The sequence below is a fragment of the Podarcis melisellensis genome, assembly GCF_964234715.1.
Source record: "Podarcis melisellensis genome assembly, chromosome: 4".
NCBI lineage: Eukaryota > Metazoa > Chordata > Lepidosauria > Squamata > Lacertidae > Podarcis > Podarcis melisellensis.
Genome location: NC_138531.1, coordinates 85,783,630 through 85,803,745, shown reverse-complemented (window position 1 = coordinate 85,803,745; position 20,116 = coordinate 85,783,630). Strand labels below are relative to the sequence as shown.

General features: G+C 43.4%; 1 protein-coding gene across 1 annotated transcript in view; it reads left to right on the top strand.

Moving 5' to 3' along the window:
• Positions 1–20,116, top strand: part of ARHGAP42 (Rho GTPase activating protein 42) — a 168,818-nt gene that overhangs the window by 127,444 nt on the left and 21,258 nt on the right. Inside the window, exons 9-15 of the mRNA XM_081909678.1 lie at positions 484–584; positions 8,419–8,528; positions 11,294–11,372; positions 14,202–14,241; positions 16,275–16,337; positions 17,763–17,837; positions 19,731–19,815. Of these exons, the coding sequence (XP_081765804.1) occupies positions 484–584; positions 8,419–8,528; positions 11,294–11,372; positions 14,202–14,241; positions 16,275–16,337; positions 17,763–17,837; positions 19,731–19,815 (553 nt within the window). The remainder of the gene's footprint in view (positions 1–483; positions 585–8,418; positions 8,529–11,293; positions 11,373–14,201; positions 14,242–16,274; positions 16,338–17,762; positions 17,838–19,730; positions 19,816–20,116) is intronic.

Sequence of the window (20,116 nt, the reverse complement as noted above, 5' to 3'; positions counted from 1 at the left end):
ATAGACTTTGGCTGCACACATCGGTTTGTTGAGAATGTTATCCCACAAAAAAGGGTAGAATCTTAATTTGGCATTAGGGGGAGGGGGAAGTAATGGGTTGCATTTTCCATGGGCATTGCCTGCAAAGTTCACTTGAAATACACCAGGACATATGTTTATACTTCACTCTCACCAAGGTTTCTCTGAGTTTTTTCTGTGAGCTGGCATAACAGAAAATACATTAAATATGTGTGAAATCTTTTTTTTTTTTTAAAGGCTGAATATCTCTCTTCCTTTTATTCCCCCAAACTGACAAAAATAAATAAATGTCTGGCTCAGACTCTGAGGTCCAGCCTGACCTGAGAGCAACCATTGTTCTATCTATTTTGCCAGGAATATTTTTCCTTAGGAAGCATTTATGCAAATAAGAGAAGTACAAATTTTCCTTTTCACCTCTTGGTCTCTCTCCCTTCCTCCCGTTTTCTTTATTTTTTTCTTTTTCAGGACCTCTAGGGTTCACCTGGATAAAACATTACTGTACCTACGACAAAGGGACGAAAGCATTCACGATGAGCGTTTCCGAAGCCAAATCTGGAGGGAAAGTCGTAAGTGTTATCGCGAACCGCCTTCTAAATTGGAAAAGGGCACCGTAGCTTTTCCTCCATTGATTTCAAGTTAGGGAATGGACATAAACTAGGAAAGGTGTTGCTACTTAGAGGGTTACGGTGTGTCCAAATCAAAACAGTTTTTATGTACGGTAGTCTGATATTGACAGTCAAAGACGGAAACTCAAACCACATCGTTTTGCTTAAAAGCTTCTTCTTTCTTAAAGAAAACTAAAAATGAACCTTTTCCACGTTTGGCCTTCACAGAGTACACAGCATACATTTAAACCACTTTATCCTACCCCAAAGAATCCTGGGAACCATAGTTTGCCCCCTACAGAGCTATAATTCCCAACACTCTCAAAAAAACCACAGTTCCTAGGATTCCTTTGGGGGGGGGGTGACAGAATGTGCTTTAAATGTACACAGCCCCAGACATGTTCTGCTGATCTTTTCCTGGGTCTGACCACTACCTTCTATTCATTATCATAAGTGCAATGGTAGTAATTTGTGGGTTCTTTAACCTTTTCCGTGAATTAGCACCATTGCACCCATGCATTCGTCCAACAAGGTACACTGTGAATTTTCAGCAACTAATTTAACTTCTAGTAAAAGCTAAACCTCAAGAGGCAGGCTATCTTTCCAAAGGGGGTGTGTGTGATTTTTGAAGGTTCTAATTGCAACTTTTCATAACGGTCACCTCCAGACTTGATTATTGTAACTCACTCTACACGGGGCTACCTTTGAAGCTGACCCAGAAACTCCAGCGGGTGCAGAATGCCATGGTGAGGCTCCTTACAGGGTCCTTGCTGCGGGATCACATTCATCCAGTGCTTTACCAACTGCACTGGCTCCCGGTGGAGTACAGGGTCAGGTTTAAGGTGCTGGTTTTGACCTTTAAAGCCCTATACGGCCTAGGACCCTCGTACCTACGGGACCGCCTCTCCTGGTATGCCTCGCGGAGGATTTTAAGGTCCACAAATGACATTACTTTGGAGGTCCCAAGTCGCAAGGTGGTTAGATTGGTCTCAACTAGGGCCAGGGCCTTTTCAGTACTGGCCCTGACTTGGTGGAATGCTCTGTCACAAGAGACTAGGACCCTTCAGGACTTTAAATATATATATATATATATATATATATATATATATATATATATATATATATATGCTTTCGTAGATTTTCACGGGTACAGGAATGCAGGTTTTGGTGTCCTCGGGTGTCTTCCCGTGTAAAAGTTGGGGTGTCTAGGCGACGTTTCGACGAGGTCTCACTCGTCATCTTCAGGCTGGTGCTTTCGGCTTCTTGTTACTGGAACAGAGCAGGATCTCAGTGTTTGAGTTCCTATAAATACTGTTGAGGGGGTGTGGTGTATAGCCTCCAATGTTCTGGGCAGAGAGGAAGTTCCCAGGCTAGTGTGCCTTTTCTTCTTTTGTTCCTTAATTACTTGAGGGATATCTTGAGTGATTTCTTGAGTGATATCCTGAGTACCACTTAGGTGGGTCATTAGGTGTGGATTAGTTGCTAAAGTCTTTGTGTCTTGACCTCTTGAACTTTGTGAAGAGTTTTTCTGAGAAGATGGCTGTACTGCACTTAGTTGTGCTCTGGCTTGGCTTCGTGTATAGGGGCGAGCTGTGGTTTTGTGGCCTGTGTCAGCCAGATCTGTGTAGGGATTGCAGGGGGGTGCAGCATCCGGAGGTGCCACCATGGTTTGGCTACTGGATGGTGTCTGTAATTTATCTGTGGAGAGGGTCTGGGTTTGGGTCTGGTGTGGTTGATTGGTGATGGCGTTCTGTGTGCCTCTGGATCTGGTGTCAGTTTTTGTGGGGAGGGCTAATTTCCAGATGTCTGGCAAGCGGGATGTGTCGTCACGCTTGTTCATGTTGTGAGGGTGTTTCTCTATCTCGATGGCTTCCATGATTATTCTCTTGTGGTGATGTTCCATGTTAAAGAGCAATTTGGAATCTGCAAAATTAATTTCGTGTCCTGTTTCTTTCATGTGTTGGAAAAGAGAGGAAGTTTTTTCTTCTTTTTTGACGGCATTCTTGTGTTCTGCGATACGTGCATTTATTCGTCTGTTTGTTTGTCCAATGTACGTGGCTGGGCAGACTCTCATCTCCAGAACCAAACGCCTGGCTGACAAAGACCACTTGACAACTGAGTTACAGAATCTCTCAAATGTGTTAATTGCCAATGGATACCAGCAAAACAGGGTTACGAAGCTAATCCAAAAAGAAACACCCCCCAAAAACCAAGACACAGAAGAAAACAATGGCATGGCCCTCCTTCCTTATATCAAGGGCACTACAGATAAAATTAGCAAAATCCTCCATAAACACAATATCAAAACAGCCTTTTGCACCAACCAAAAAATAGCCAATATCCTCAGAAACCCCAAGGATAAAATCCAGTTGGAAAACCAAGGGGTCTATGAAATACCCTGCAAAGTCTGCCCAGCCACGTACATTGGACAAACAAACAGACGAATAAATGCACGTATCGCAGAACACAAGAATGCCGTCAAAAAAGAAGAAAAAACTTCCTCTCTTTTCCAACACATGAAAGAAACAGGACACGAAATTAATTTTGCAGATTCCAAATTGCTCTTTAACATGGAACATCACCACAAGAGAATAATCATGGAAGCCATCGAGATAGAGAAACACCCTCACAACATGAACAAGCGTGACGACACATCCCGCTTGCCAGACATCTGGAAATTAGCCCTCCCCACAAAAACTGACACCAGATCCAGAGGCACACAGAACGCCATCACCAATCAACCACACCAGACCCAAACCCAGACCCTCTCCACAGATAAATTACAGACACCATCCAGTAGCCAAACCATGGTGGCACCTCCGGATGCTGCACCCCCCTGCAATCCCTACACAGATCTGGCTGACACAGGCCACAAAACCACAGCTCGCCCCTATACACGAAGCCAAGCCAGAGCACAACTAAGTGCAGTACAGCCATCTTCTCAGAAAAACTCTTCACAAAGTTCAAGAGGTCAAGACACAAAGACTTTAGCAACTAATCCACACCTAATGACCCACCTAAGTGGTACTCAGGATATCACTCAAGAAATCACTCAAGATATCCCTCAAGTAATTAAGGAACAAAAGAAGAAAAGGCACACTAGCCTGGGAACTTCCTCTCTGCCCAGAACATTGGAGGCTATACACCACACCCCCTCAACAGTATTTATAGGAACTCAAACACTGAGATCCTGCTCTGTTCCAGTAACAAGAAGCCGAAAGCACCAGCCTGAAGATGACGAGTGAGACCTCGTCGAAACGTCGCCTAGACACCCCAACTTTTACACGGGAAGACACCCGAGGACACCAAAACCTGCATATATATATATATATATATATATATATATATATATATATATATATATATTGAGTTTCAGTTACAATATATAGGAAAACAAAAAGGAAAACAAAAAACGAAACAACAGTTTCAGAAAAAAAGGGAAAACAAGAAGAAAAAGTATCCATACATAACCAAAAAACATCAATCTCTGTTACAGTTCTTTATCTTATTCTTTAAATCTTTATATATTTAAATATTTAGATCTTTCTTCTACACCCCTATTGACCTCCTTCCCTCCTGATTTCGGGCTTCTTGATGAAAAGAAATTTTCTATTTTCTGCAGCTAATAATTATTGATGGTTTGCGCATCGTAAGGTTTATAACAGACCTGCTATAGTTTTTAAATTTCTATAGTTTCCTTCAATATATACCATAAATTTATTCCAATCACTAATAAACTTTGTAATTTTTTTTTGTTTCTAATTTTTTGCGTCATTTTTGCTAATTCAACATATTCAAATAATTTTGTTTGCCAGTCTCTAACCGTTGGCATATTTGTACTTTTCCAATTTTGTGCAATTAGTATTCTGGCCGCTGCTGTCAGGTATTGGAATAAAATCTTATCTTCTTTTTTAATTTCATCCCCAATTATTCCTAGTAATACTAGGAATTACTGGGCCCTTCAGGACTTGACATCTTTCCGCAGGGACTGCAAGACAGAGCTGTTCTGCCTGGCTTTTGGTTTGGACTGAGTCTGACCCTTATGTTTTCTCTCCCCTTACGGTTTTGATCCATGGGCTACTTTAAAAATGAGGCTGCATTTTAAATTGCATTTTAACCTGTATTTTAAATTGGGTTTTTTCCCCTATTGTGTTTTTATTGTAATTTTACTGGTGTTAGCCACCCTGAGCCCGGCTCTGGCCAGGGAGGGCGGGGTATAAATAAATTTATTAATATTATTATTATTAATTCTTTTCATAGCTCCTTTTGCCTAATCTTCAGTCATTCTCCACTTGGGCAATAGACATGTAGGAAGGATTCTTGTCGCTTTGCGCTTACCCTCCCTCCTCAATCTTTGTCTATAAAGAGTCTCTTTTCAGACCTACTTTGTCTGAAAAGGGACCCTGCATTCGAAAGTTGGAAGCATGCCTAATATCACTCCTCACTGAAAGAGGGCCCTTCTAGCTCTTTTACTTCACCACATTGTGTCTCACTGTTCCTGGGAAGTTATTTGGAACATAGGTGCCAGCTCCCTGGGTGCCCGAGCACACACAAAATTCCCCACGAAGGGGCCAGGCACCCACAATTTTCGGTGCCCACGGCCCCTGGGTACCCATGGTCACAGGGCCAAGTTGGCACTCCTTTTTTTTGTAAATAATTTTTATTCGTTTTCCAATAAAGAGGGGGAAAACATTCCTATTAATAACAAATCAAGCCCAATCTTACCACATTCAAAAACAAAAACCAATACAGCCAATTATAGGGTCCGAATTAATTAATTTCAATGAGACCTCCCATGTTCTGGATTGCAAGAGCTAAATGACCATCCTTCATCTTTCTGCTATCTTCTTTGTTACTTCACAATTTTCCAATCCTGATACTGACAATCTCCTTTCTCGATCAATCAGTCGCTGGTATAACTCTCTATCTTGTTGTATGTAACAATTCCTTATATCTGGAATCACGCAGGTGGCTTTTTCCACATTGTTCTCAGTCTTCACATTTTAAAGCACAGTCCTCCTTTTCATGACCCCTCATTTTCTGCTGATTGTTGCTCTACTACTCTCTGGGCTTCCATCCAAGGTTGAAGTTAATTAGCGACGTCACACTGCCTTTGATCTTTCAAATGTACTGTAGGGGTGTATTGGAAATCAGTAAGTTACACAAAGATTGGTTCGGTTTCCCCATAAAAAGCCACGCCACCTCTCCAGGGCCCTCGGACAGCTGGCAGGCATCCAGAGTTTACAGTCACCCTCTTTTCAAACTGTATGTGATAATATTCCATGCAAGCAAATGCAACCTCTGTAAAGTACACCCCTTTTGTAATTCACATTAAAAAAATATCTCCACTCTCCCCCCATTAAAGATTTTTTCTGATCATATCCCTTTCTGCGTCAGAGCTGCTACCGTCGCCATCTTCCCTCCTCAGCCCGAGCTGATCTGATCATATCTGATCTTACTCTGCCAATTTTGATCCGGGTCCTCCGCCAAGGACTGCGATGGTGCCAAGTTGGCACTCCTGATTGGGAGGAATATTCGTGCATGAGAGGAACTGCATAAATTCACAATCACTTTAGGGCAGGGGCGTCACTTAGTTAAAGAGATCGTGACCAAATGAGTTTCAGTTTGGTCAGTTAACCAAGCTGAGCTTTTAATGAACCTGCTAATTAATCAAGCAGCCCAGTAATCCAGTGGCGCCAGGGAGAGCAGGCCATAGGAAACATGGGATCTCCCTCTCTCTGCGGGTGAAGAGAGACCTCTGACCTGGGAGAAGAGGGTACAATACCAGTTTTCTCCCTCGCTGCCACTGTGGAAACTCTAGCAACCTTTGCCCTGTCGACTCCCGACGTTGGTTGGGCTGAAATGGAGGCATGCCAGGGCACAAGGTTTGGAAGTATGTCAAGGGAGAACCAGGGGGAGGTTTGAAACCAAAGCTGCCCCCCCCTCCAATACGCCAACATGCTCCTAAACCACAAATCGAACTACACCAGCCCTGGAGTTGATGTAGCTTATTCAGGTTTGTTCCCCTGTTGTTGTTCCCATTCGGAAGGAAATAAGTGTAAGTTAAGAAAAGGGGAAAATATCCGAAATGAGCTCAAGGTCTTTGCAGGGCGAGAGGGCGGAATTGCTTCCCTGCCTCCACAACTCCTCAGCCTTAGGGTGGCATCTGTCATGAAGTAACACCACTGAAGGAAATCTTGGTTTGGGGCAGTTCCCACATCCGTCACAGCAGACAGCATGTCCGAAGAGCCTTTCCCTCTGTGTGGGGCTCTCCTTCTGAGGACACATCTGCTCCCCACAAATTCATTAAGTGCTTCTGAATTTAGTGTGAATCACAATTTTTCACCAGATAAAATGCTTTTCATTAGTTGAATATTGTAGCCCTTTTTTGTGGGTGAGGGATGAGCCTTGCAGTTACCGGAAGATGAGTTCGGGGAAGGGAAAATCTGGAAAAACTAAACAGAAATGTCACAACAACAACAAAAAGCTGTTTTTGCACAGCTTTAAAATGTTTTGTAAGGGCAGCTTGTTCCTTTGCAGTTGTTTGGGTCAGCGGAAGAGCTGAAAGGAAGGCCATTTTTCACTAGGGAGAAGCATGGGGCAACTTTGGCTGGCTCATGAGTGACCAAAGAAAATCTATAGCTTTGATGAGGAAGCTGTGACCCTATAGCAGTTATCGAGCTCCAGCTCCCATCTTTCCTGACTATTGGTCGCATTGCCTGTGGCTGATGGGAGTTGGAACACAACATCTGGAAGATTGGTGACATTCTGTGCCACCAAGGCCACCTGTGCCTCAAGTGACAACAGCAGATTCAGGATAACCCCCAAACTTCCTCCTTCAGAGGGACCAAATCTAGAGTAGGCCACCCACATCACCCAGCTGGTCAGAGGAACCACCCACCAACGGTTGTTGTTGTTTAGTCGTTTAGTCGTGTCCGACTCTTTGTGACCCCATGGACCAGAGCACACCAGGCTCTTCTGTCTTCCACTGCCTCCTGCAGTTTGGTCAAACTCATGCTGGTCGCTTCGAGAATACTATCCAACCATCTCGTCCTCTGTCGTCCCCTTCTCCTTGTACCTTCCATCTTTCCCAACATCAGGTTCTTCTCCAGGGAGTCTTCCCTTCTCATGAGGTGGCCAAAGTATTGGAGTCTCAACTTCAGGATCTGTCCTTCCAGTGAGCACTCAGGGCTGATTTCCTTCAGAAGGGATAGGTTTGATATTCTTGCAGTCCATGGGACTCTCAAGAGTCTCCTCCAGCACCATAATTCAAAAGCATCAATTTTTCGGCAATCAGCCTTCTTTATGGTCCAGCTCTGGCTTCCATACGTCACTACTGGAAAAACCATAGCTTGAACTATACGGACCTTTGTCGGCAAGGTGATGTCTCTGCTCAGTCTTATCTGGATAGGCCCTTGTCCAGTCTCTTCCAAGCACTGATTCAGCACATCTACTGCCTTACTTTGTTGTTGGCATTGGTCTATCTCGAAAGAAAAAGGAGTGTGGTTCCGGATGTGAAGTCAAACAGCTGTGTTAGGAGCACCAAAGTGACCTCCCTTTGTCGCAAGCATAGGCAGTGTGTATGGAGGTCCTGGGCTGCTCAGATTACAAAAATACCCTCTTGGCCTCACTGATGTGGTCCAAAGGAAAGCAGAGCAATGTGTTTGGCACCAGCTGGGCTGCAGGAGTTGCTGGAAGGAGGTGTACAACCATCATAGGGACTCCACTCCACAAATCTATAACAAATAATTTGGCGGTTCAGCATTCCAATCTCCCCCTTTCTGATGTTTTGCAGAATGGTCTTGTCCCGAGTACACCGGAAGTGTTCAAGTTGAAATCCTGCATCCGGAGAAAGACGGATTCAATTGACAAGCGCTTCTGCTTCGATATTGAAGTTTTTGAAAGGTTTGTGTTTTTATAGATGCCTTTTAAGAAAATGAAAGCATTTACGCAGCATTGTGCCATACCGTTAAGAGCAGACAAAAACATAGATTTGCATCTGAAAAATTATATTGAGTTTTTCACTTTTTCATCCAGAATAGACTTTGAACGTGGAGAAAATAACACTCTTAACTGGGTACACTCATAAAGATCATGTTTTAAGCAGTGGTTGGATGGCCATCTGTCATGGATGCTTTAGCTGAGATTCCTGCAATGCTAGGGGGTTGGATTAGATGACCCTTGGGTCCCTCCCACCTTTATGATTCTGTGTTGAAATAAAATAAAGAACCCTACATTATTATTATTATTATTATTATTATTATTATTATTATTATTTGTTAGTTTATTTATCTTGCCCAGGGCAACCCAGTCAGAAAGTTCCAGAGGCCTTTAAAATTCTCCAGTCACCCAGCCTACACCTTAAAGAGAGAGCTTAACTCAAATGGGCTCTCAGATCTTTTGTAAATGTTATGTTTATAAGATGTGGATAACACTTCTCTCGTACATCCTTTAGTCGGTCTGCTCTTTCCTTTCACGTCCCCTCCAAGCCTAAGATCATGAAATATTCTCCCTCCCTACCCCATATTTTTATTATGATTTATTTATTGCATTTATACCCCATATTTTTCTCCAAGGGGCTCAAAAATGGCATACATGGTTCTCCTCCTCCTCATTTAATCCCCACAACAACCCTGTGAGGTAGGTTAGGCTGAGAGACAGTGACTGACCCAAGGCCACTAGGCAGGTGAGGGTTTGAACCCTGGTCTCCCAGGCCCTCAGCCAGCACTCTAAGCAACTACACCACACTAGCTCTATAGATAAAGGTAAAGGGACCCCTGACCGTTATGTCCAGTCCTGGCCGACTCTGGGTTTGCGGCACTCATCTCTCTTTATTGGCTGAGGGAGCCGGTGCACAGCTTCCGGGTCATGTGGTCACCATGACGAAGCAGCTTCTGGCGAACCAGAGCAGCGCATGGAAACGCCATTTACCTTCCCACTGGAGCGGTACATATTTATCTACTTGCACTTTGACATGCTTTCGAACTGCTAGGTTGGCAGGAGCAGGGACCGAGCAATGGGAGCTCACCCCATCGTGGGGATTCGAACCACCGACCTTCTGATTGGCAAGTCCCGCGTCCTCTCTATAGATGGATATAGATAAAACCTAAAACCTACCTGGCTTTATTCAAACATAAGAGCCCTACTGGGCCAGATCCACCTAGGCCAGCATCCTGCTTTCTAAATCGGCTCACCCGGATGCATCTGGTAAGCCTACAAGTCAGATATATGTTCCTCCTCACCACTAGGAGGCGCCCTACTCTGCTGCAGACTGTACAGCGCTAGATGGACCTATGGTCTGTCTTGGTCTACAGCAGCCTACCTTTGATGCATTGTGTTACCTACAATGTGCTACCTACCTTCTACATGGAGGTCTCTGGAAAGGTACCAGAACTCCCCCTTGTACACAGTCACTCCTGTTCATCCCACTGAAACCTCCCAAAAAAGGCTAGGTGGTGCATTGCTGGTAGAATGATACACTCTAGGAGACCCCATGTTTACGATGATGATGATGATGATGATGATGATGATGATGATGATTTATTATTTATAGCCCACCCATCTGGCTGGGTTTCCCTGCCCCTCTGGGCGGCTTCCAACAAAATATTAAAATTCAGTGGTCTGTCAAACATTAAAAGCTTCCCTAAACAGGGCTGACTTCAGATGTCTTCTAAAAGTCTGGTAGTTGTTTTTCATCTGGTGGGAGGATGTTCCACAGGGCGCCCTATGGAATTATAGTAATGTGGTACGGTTGTACCTCAAGTAATACGCCGTTTTTGTTTTAAACACAGTGAAATCTTTGGGAAGGTGTAGTAGACATGTGTGTTAATGTGTTTCTACGGTGCTTTTTTCTGGGGGATGTTTAGGGGTAAACATTTTGTGTTGCCCCAACGGACCAACATGCCAGCAGTCTCCGCAGTAGCAGCGCAGACTGGAGCTCAGTCATTCTCCCCACCGGTGCCTAGGGAGGGGAGTCTGGGGTGTCTGCGGTGGAGGTGATGGCTTTCCTCCTGCTGCTCCTCCTTCCTCTTGTGGGGCTAGAGCCAGCTGGCTCTTTTTTTCTTTCTTTTTTAGAAAAAAAGCCCCGTGTTTCTATTTCATCTCCAGCATCTGCAAGCCACTCAGTAACAAAATCTTGCCAGGCGATGGCAGTTTACCAACATTGCAATGGGCAAATCGTTCAGGGCTGCTTTTAAATGTTTCCCCTGTTTTGAAGAGAGAAGTTTTGAAATAAATAGGGTCCTTCCCCTCCCCGCCCCTCGTTCCTTGAATCTGTTTGACCCTAGAGTCTTTTGTTGTCGTTGCTTTAATTCAGGCTCCTTGAGAAGGCCTCCTTGACAAGGCAGAATGTGACCAAAGGTCCACATCAGAAACTTTTAATGTTGTTTTTGATAGTCCGTTTGAATAACTGTGGTTTTGTTTAATTGTCTCAGCTGCTGGCCCTCAGGAGCTCCACTTGGGAAGCTCTTAAAATGAAAGAGAGCATATTGTATAGAGAAGAGACATGTTCCATGGATAAGAAATTCACTGGAAATACTCCGTTCAGCTCTAGCGCCTACTCCTTCTCATTTTACTCAGCATGGTACTTTCCTCTTCAGACAATCTTCACAATTTGTGAAAAGAAAAGAAAAGAAGTGAATCACTTGCTTTCGTTGTTGTCTTTTAAATAGGCATGGGATCATTACACTACAAGCTTATTCCGAATCCAACCGGAAGCTCTGGCTGGAAGCGATGGATGGAAAAGAACCGGTAAGGAAATCCTTGTTCTATCATTTGTTTCTTTTGAATTATATTTTTTTTCCAGGCAGAGAATTAACAGCAAATTTACTTTGCCTCTTTTAAGACTGGGGTGGGGGGAGGCTAAACCCGTCACATGGGGGCCTAATCCTGTCCCCACAACACAATTTCCCCCCTCCAAAGCTCCACAATTTTTGGCTGCAGCAAAAAGAAATGAAGTAGATAAAGACCTTGGGTGGGTGAAGATGCCAGTTACCCCCTCCCCAAGCCTAATAATAATAATAATTTTATTATTTATACCTCGCCCTTGCCCTTCTGGCTGGATTTCCCCAGCCACTCTGGGTGGCTTACAGCATATCTAAAAACATAAAACATCAGTCCTTAAAAACTTCCCTAAACAAGGCTGCCTTCAGATGACTTCTAAAAGTCAGAAAATTGTTTATTTCCTTGACATCTGAAGGGAGGGAGTTCTACAGGGAGGGTGCCACTACTGAGAAGGCCCTCTGCCTGGTTCCCTGTAACTTCACTTTTCTCAGTAAGGGAACCAGCAGAAAACCCTCAGATGAGGACCTCAGCTCAGCTAAGCGACAGGGTGGAGATGCTCCTTCAGGTATACTGTGCCGAGGCCATTTAGGGCTTTAAAGGTCAGCACCAACACTTAGAGACCAATGATGATGACGATGTTGATACAGTGGTACCTCAGGTTACATATGCTTCAGGTTACATACGCTTCAGGTTACAGATTCCTCTAACCCAGAAATAGTGCTTCAGGTGAAGAATTTTGCTTCAGGATGAGAACAGAAATCGGGCTCCGGCGGTGCAGCAGCAGCAGGAGGCCCCATTAGCTAAAGTGGTGCTTCAGGTTAAGAACAGTTTCAGATTAAGTACGGACCTCCGAAATGAATTAAGTACTTAACCTCAGATACCACTGTACATTTATTTATACTCTGCCTTTTTCCCTGACGAGGCTCAAGGCAGCTTATAGAGAGAAATAAGAATGACTAAAAATATAAGGGGGATCGTTAAAAAACAATTAAACATTGATAGAATTAAATCCATATGCATATATAAAATCTGTTAGAGCCATACCAATAATTACAATAGAAACAGAATGGCACCAGCCCTTTCGATAAAAGCACTCAGTTCCCAAAGTCATCAGCAGCAGGAGGAAGGACAACAAGGAGGGAGCCAGTCTAGTTTTCTAGGGAAGGAGTTCCAAAGTTTGGGAGCAGCCACCAAGAAGGCCCTTTCTCGAATGATTACCATATGTGCCTGTGTGTCCCAGGCACCCCAGTCAAGGAAGGCGCATGTCTGATAGGTCATTTTTTGTTGATGAAAGCTCGCACTTGCAGCAATTTGCATGGTATTCCAGATACACGTGCACACACCCTTTCCCAGGTCTGCACCCTGCAAAGCAGTTGCAGCAACAGTGGGACCACACACAAACTTACCTTCTTCTGACAGGTTGCATGCCTGCACCTTGAGACTTCTCTTATGTGGAAGCTGTCAGTCCTCTTCTCTCTTCAGGCCCCTCCTTGGTCTAGGAGACAGTGGGGTGGGAGATGGCGGAGAGTCAGTTGGCCCATCCCTTGGCTGAACAGTCTCTTCCTCCACCTCTGACACATCCTGCTCACCTCCCTCCTCCTCAGACTGCTCTGACCGTTCCTCTTCCTTGGCTACTGCCTAGCTGGCGGTGCCAAACCCCATAGATTCCTCTCCTGGGTCAATTCCCTGGCCCCCTGCCTCTGCCACACACCCTTCACAGCCCTTCCTATCCCTAACACCATGGAGGTAGTTGGACCGAGAGATGGGCCTCATCTGAACAACTGAAGTCCAGGTTGCCTCAGGGATCACCTGAACCCTTACATCCCAGCTTGATCACTGAGCGTCCTTGATCATTCCCCAAGATGGGGAGGCTTGTTATGTACTGAAGTTCTCATCCTGGGCCAGCAGGGGGATACTGTAGATAGTTTTTACTCAGGTCCACATATTCAAATAAGTGATAGAAAGTGACGTTCAGTGATTGGATAGTTACAGAAAGTTGTTACAGTTACGTTGTACTGGAGCTCTATATAAGCAGGCTGGCTGAACCCTTCAGTTCAGTTCTGTTCTGACCTGTGAATAAACAAGAGCTGTTTGGAGAATCACTGTGTCATCTGATATGTTCACCCACAACTTAACAAGGCTCATTTGACAACAATGAGAAACCAAGCTTTTGGTTTGTTGGTCTGGTCTGTGGAATAGCACTCTGCCAGTGGAGATTCAGCAGGTGCCTTCTGTGCCAACTTCTGAACGCCTGTTGAAAACTTTTGCTTCCTTCCAGGCCTCAGCAGGCAATTAAGAGTACATCCTTCTGCAATGGTTAATTGTTTTGAACCTTTTTGTGGTTTTTTATTCTGTGGTTTTATGTTTCATTCCTGCAAACCGCTTTGATGCATGGCTTGTTGCTTTGTCCCCAAATGGACTGTGGTTTGTTCATTTCAAGTCAGCTGGCGGCGTTAAGCAAGGAATAAATTGATTTTTTTCTTGGGTTTATTTCTGGCTTGCTGCTCATGACTTATTCGAAACAAACAAGCTGTGGTCCAGTGTTCAGACACTACAGCAAATCTTGCTGAGGCTTGTCTGGGCCATGTGGCTGCCACATGGCGGGAGGGAAACACATTCACAATTCAATCTTGGTGAAACGCAAACTATGGTTTATCATGGTGTGCAAACCATCTTGCTTGCTCTCCCCCTTCCACATAGAGTTGTGGTAAGGATAAAATGGAATTTCCCCATCCTGAGCTGCTAGGAAATTAAACAAGTAAATATGACTGTGATGCTTGGTTTCTTTTTTTTTAGATTTACACCTTGCCAGCTATTATTAGCAAGAAAGAAGAAAGTAAGTTAATATTCAATTATATGAGATTGTTAACTATGCCTATGAGTCCTTCTGCATAAGTGCATAATGCTTCTTAACAACTTTCCCCTGTTCTGCTGTACCATTACACTCCCTTTTGTCATGACTAAGCCTTCAGAAAGCCTGCCCAAATTACTTGCAGCTAGTAGATGCTTCCATGTACTTGTGCTGCATCTAAGAGTCCTTAGTTTACCGCTATGTGCATACAGTTTGTTTTAGATCACAAAACTCAATAAACCACAGCCGTGTCTATCTGAAAGTTGTGGCTTCTCTCAAAGTAACCTATACAAACCACAGATTTTATTGCAATATGTAAGCTTGGTTTGTTCACTATTTCGTCTACAGTTTGTTTCAGTGATTTGGGGGTGAGGGGTGGCAAATCTGCCCTGTGAAATAGAGGGATTTGTTGGGGAGTCATGTTGCTGTGTGCTTTTGGTATGTAGCATGGTGTCTGGTGGATTCCAAGTTCATCTCCCTTCTTCGTCCGCTAGAGGCGATATAACTTAGCCGTCCAGCAAAAGCTCTGCTTTCAGGTCACTGCTGCTGGACATTTACTGACCATTCTCCCCAGACTCTCTACCGGCAAGGAAGAGGGAATAATAAGAACTTCCCATTCATCACACTACCTATCTAAAGTGACCCTGGAACACTTTTTTTTCTGTACAAAACTATATATGAGTGTTAAAATTGTAAGAAGTTTACTAGCTCCTGACCAGTTACGGCAATCTTGTCAGGAACATTGCTTTTATACATTTTGTTATTCTTAATTTAGCCAGTTAGCAAAATCAACCATGGATATACTTTTAGAAATAGCTTCGAAGAACAGCTTATTTTGGCTGCGCTAATTAGAGATCCTAACAAATCGCGCCTTTCCTGCCTCCAAGTGTTTTTAGTAGATGTTGGCAATAACCTGTTTTGTTTCCGCCCCGCAAATGCCCTAGGATGTCAGTTTAGTCTGACATTTCCACTTTCCCAAGGAGCTCATCATGATGTAATTCTCAGCCTCCAACACTTTCTCTTGAATTGTTGGTGCTAAGTACTGCTCTGTCTTAGATTCCAGGTGACAATAATTTTATCACACTGTGCCCTTTTTGTTCTTCATGCCACTGTTTAGTTGTTGTTTTTTAACACATTGAATGTTTCGAAGATGTGCATTAAAAGGTGAAGGCAGTGGGCAAGATCCTAAGAAACATAGGTGCACCAAAATCCAAGGGATTTCAGGCACACATGTAAGCATTTGTGTCTTACTGATTTTGTGCTTGAAATCTGGGCTTGAACTCCATTGGATTACAGTGTGCCTTTGGATCGTGAATAGGGTCTCTTGAAATAAGAAGAAGAAGAAGAGTTTGGATTTGATATCCCGCCTTTCACTCCCTTTAAGGAGTCTCAAAGCGGCTAACATTCTCCTTTCCCTTCCTCCCCCACAACAAACACCCTGTGAGGTGAGTGGGGCTGAGAGACTTCAGAGAAGTGTGACTGGCCCAAGGTCACCCAGCAGCTGCATGTGGAGGAGCGGAGACGCGAACCCGGTTCACCAGATTACGAGTCCACCGCTCTTAACCACTACACCATACTGGCTCTAAGTGAAGTTAGAAGTTAGAAAAGCCACCCAGGTATCAGGATGGGGCTCCTTCCCCTCCCCATGAGCCTGGCCCCATCTCTTCAACACTTGCTGAGGGCTATTAACAAATCACATTTCTCCTTCTCCTTTCTTTCCAATATTGAGCAGCAATTAGCCAGACAAGCTGCAAGAATTAGAGGTTTCTGATAACATGTTTGGAAAAAATGTGCATCAGGTTCAGTTCCAGAGGTTGCAATAATTTCTGTCCTGTAACTCCTAACACTGTTCTAAGAGGGCTAGGCCTCAAAAAATAAATAACTGGAATGAATCAATTGAATATTGAGATAAGTATTTTATATACTTAGTCACAAGCCACGAGTTTCTGGTTTGTTTGCTTGCTGGACTGTGACAGATATTGGAAGTCTGGCTTAATTTGTTCCTCCCATTTTGACAGCGTTCCTCAATGAAGCTGGCTTTAACTTTGTAAGGAAATGCATTCATGCAGTAGAGACGAGAGGTATGTATTAAGTGATGTGCAAGATATTTGGTTCTGCTTTAGCAGAAATGAATTTTTTGGTGCCTTAAGGACCGTTGGACACAGGGCTGCAGCAAATCTCACCTAGGCAATACATAGCCCATTGCATGTGTTTGTAAAGTGTGGCTTGATTTAAACATGGAACAGGCTGTGCACAATAGGCTGTGCACACACACCCACACCCCACCATATGAGGTTACATGTGGCAGTCCGTTTTTTTCAAACAACAACATTAATAATGTTATTTGTTTGTTGAATTACTTACTCACTCTTCACTAAAGGGTCCCCAGCTTATTTTAAACTATGGTTTAATAAAAATGAACCAAGTACTGGTGCATGCTGTTCAAATGTTCCCAATTTGCTCCTCCCCATGCTAACCATTTGCCATGGGAAGAAGAAAACAAACCATTTGCATTACATGTGAGCCAGCCTCTATGGTTTGCTTTCCCCTGTGATCAGGCAGCCAAGAAAAACCTTTGCTTCTAAGCCAAATCAGAGAATGTTGAGGAAACAAACCACAAACACTGATTCACATGTAACACAAAGCCAGCTTCCGGGTAGTTTCCTCCTTGCCACAGCAAAGAACTCGCAGGGAATAGTATTGCTTGTTTATGTCAAGCTGTGGTTTAAAGTAAACTGGGGTTGAATGTGACTTGTGAAGCAGCTGAAGGTAAGCCACAGTTTCAATGCAGTTTTAGGTGCTTAATCGTACTCAATTTAACTTTGTGAATAAAATATCATAGTGTTCAGTAGGGCTAATTTCTAAGTCCAACCGAAACTAAAGTGCTGAAAGCTAAAATAGCATAAGACCAATTAACAGTTGCCAGTATTTCCGAAACCTTTTCCTTTCTAAAAAGCTGATTCTTCAATACTGAAAACAGTAGGGATCTGGAGTTGTTTGACTGTAAATGCTGGTTTGTGAACTATCTAACTACTCAGGAGAGGGATCTTGCACAAAACAAACTCACTATAGGAAACCAGAACATTGTTCCAGACCAAGCTTCCAATGGCACCAGAAACCATGAAATTGTAAATGTGGACATAATGATGAGGATTTCAGCTTAAACCGCAATACTTTCATTTGCAAGCTTTATACAGCCTGGTTCTGTGCCTGTTTACTTGGAAGTATATTCAACTGAGTTCAACAGAACTTGCTCCCAAGGTACAGATCTGTGTGGCTACAATCCTATTTATGTTTATTTTGTGACTAAGTTCCACTGTGTTCAATGGAAATTACTCCTAGGTAATTAAGATCGCTGCCTTTGTGGGGGGTTTTTTAAAACTAATTTGGTTCCGTAAGTTGCTGCAGTGAGAGAGGAACAGTGCCGATATTATAAGTAAATCAAATTAGCTTCCCAAATGTCTTAACACGGCAAAAACTTACATTTTCTCTTTTGGCCTTTGAAGGTATCACAATTTTGGGGTTGTACCGAATAGGTGGCGTGAATTCCAAAGTTCAGAAGCTGATGAATACCGTATTTTGTAAGTGTGGCTGTGTGCCATCTTGCTTATTTTAATTCTTCTATTATTGTGTATAGTGCTGTGTGTGAAAACTGGGTATACAAGCAGGAGCAAATGGAACAGGTAGCATGTCAGCCATTCCATTTTTACATAGCAGCCTAGTCCACAGTTCACTTTAACTGGGTTTGGTGGCTGCATATGTTTTGCATTTAAGAAGAACAGAAGCCTTGTGCAACCTCTCCAGCATTTAGATGGGGTTCCTGGGTGTATCAACACGAGCTTCCATGGTATTTATAAATAAGTTTCAGAGTGAGTTCTTTTCTTCTGGCTGAGATGGATTTCAACAGAGGTTTAGATCACATTTTTGAAGATATGGTAGAATTTATTTCGTATCCTATGTCATGCTCCCATTGGTCTTTAATCGCAGTGAGGGGATTTGTAGTATCTGGGAGTAGTATTTTTAATATTGTAAGTACCACCCCTTTGCTGTGTCCCTTTGCTGTTAGGATGAGTTTTTTTCAAACCCAAACCCAACCCTCACACATACAAGCAAACCACACTGCAGCCAACCAAACAAGCTCTGGATCCTCCAAGCTCTCACAAAAATAAATCCATAAATAAAGGACTTTCCCACATGATGCTGACACAAAAATCCTGCCCAAGCACCATGCAATAGAACGGAAGATCAATATTCCCCCCCCCCCTCTCCTCTCACTTTTCTCCCAACTGCATAACGCACATGACAACAGTGTCATAGTGAATGTAAACAAAATGTGGAAGGGACTCTATGAATTGAAAGTGGAGACACTCTCTGTATTTTTCTGTGTTTATTTGCTTGTTTGTTGCACGAGAAAAACTTGAATGCAGACTAATTTCTTTGCACGCTGCACTTTCTCCAGTGCAAGTAGAGATTTAGGCATATAGAGCACTCTAACCTCCTTCTGCCCTAGTGTGATAAACAGCAGAGGTTTCATTAAAGCTCTTCTATGTATGCATCTCATCTGCACTCAAGACCAAGGAGTGAGCATTAGCGAAGGACCCTGTCAAAACCTCATTTGCTCATAAGGAAGGAAAGCAGGTAGAGGCTTAAAAAGCCCTTTTCTCTCAGGTGAGAGAAACTGCCTGAGGTATATAATGGACTTCCTTGCCATCCATGGCTACTCTAAGGACAGATAAGAAACCTAGCTGCTTAACCGCCAGCTTGAATGTGCTTCCAAATAATAATAATAATAATAATAATAATAATAATAATAATTTTTTATTATTTATACCCCGCCCATCTGGCTGGGTTTCCCCAGCCACTCTGGGCAGCTTCCAACCAAGTATTAAAATTCAGTGGTCTGTTAAACATTAAAAGCTTCCCTAAACAGGGCTGCCTTCAGATGTCTTCTAAAAGTCTGGTAGTTGTTCTTCTCTTTGACATCTGGTGGCAGGGCATTCCACATGGCGGGCGCCACTACCAAGAAGGCCTTTTGCCTGGTTCCCTGTAACCTCACTTCTTGCAGTGAGGGAACCGCCAAAAGGCCCTCAGTGCTGGACCTCAGTGTCCGGGCAGAACGATGGGGGTGGAGTCAATATGTCATTGATTTCATAAGTCAGTCACTGGATACATAGCAGGGTCAGAGATGCTGCATTTAAGGAGGGAAAGCAGGATAAAAATGTTTTAAATAAATATCCCAAACACAAAAATCATCACTGGCAGAGCAATGGAACAGCAAACTTCTTTAACTGGGGCTGCTGGTGAGTGAACCTAGGTAGGATCTTACATGTGCAGAGAACGAGCTGTGTGTTTCCAGTGGTTGGAACCATAGAAACTGGATGACTCTCAATGCTTCTCCTTCCATTGATGTATTGGGGGCAGTCATGTTAGATATTTAAGACACATTCTACATTCACCCCCTTTCTCTTTCATAGCTCCAAAATCCCCTCCTGACATGGACATTGATTTGGAAATTTGGGACAACAAAACTATTACCAGTGGACTAAAGAACTACCTCAGGTGAGTAAGCTGTGCGATTTCAAAATTTCTTGTTTCCTGCTAGCTTAACAATATTTCTTTCACCCTGCAATCCCAGTGTAATATAATGGGGGGACAGCACCATTCATTTATATTAATAGCTATCTGTTCCAGTTATTATGCACCATAAACTCCTCTGCTTGAGACGAGGCCTGTTTAATTTCTAAACAGTTATCTAATGTTCACAGCACCGGGCAGTAAACCTCTCTTTAATTGGGAAATTTATTCTGTCAAAACGGCGTAGCATTATTTTCCTAACACAATGTTCAAGTAGGGTAAACAA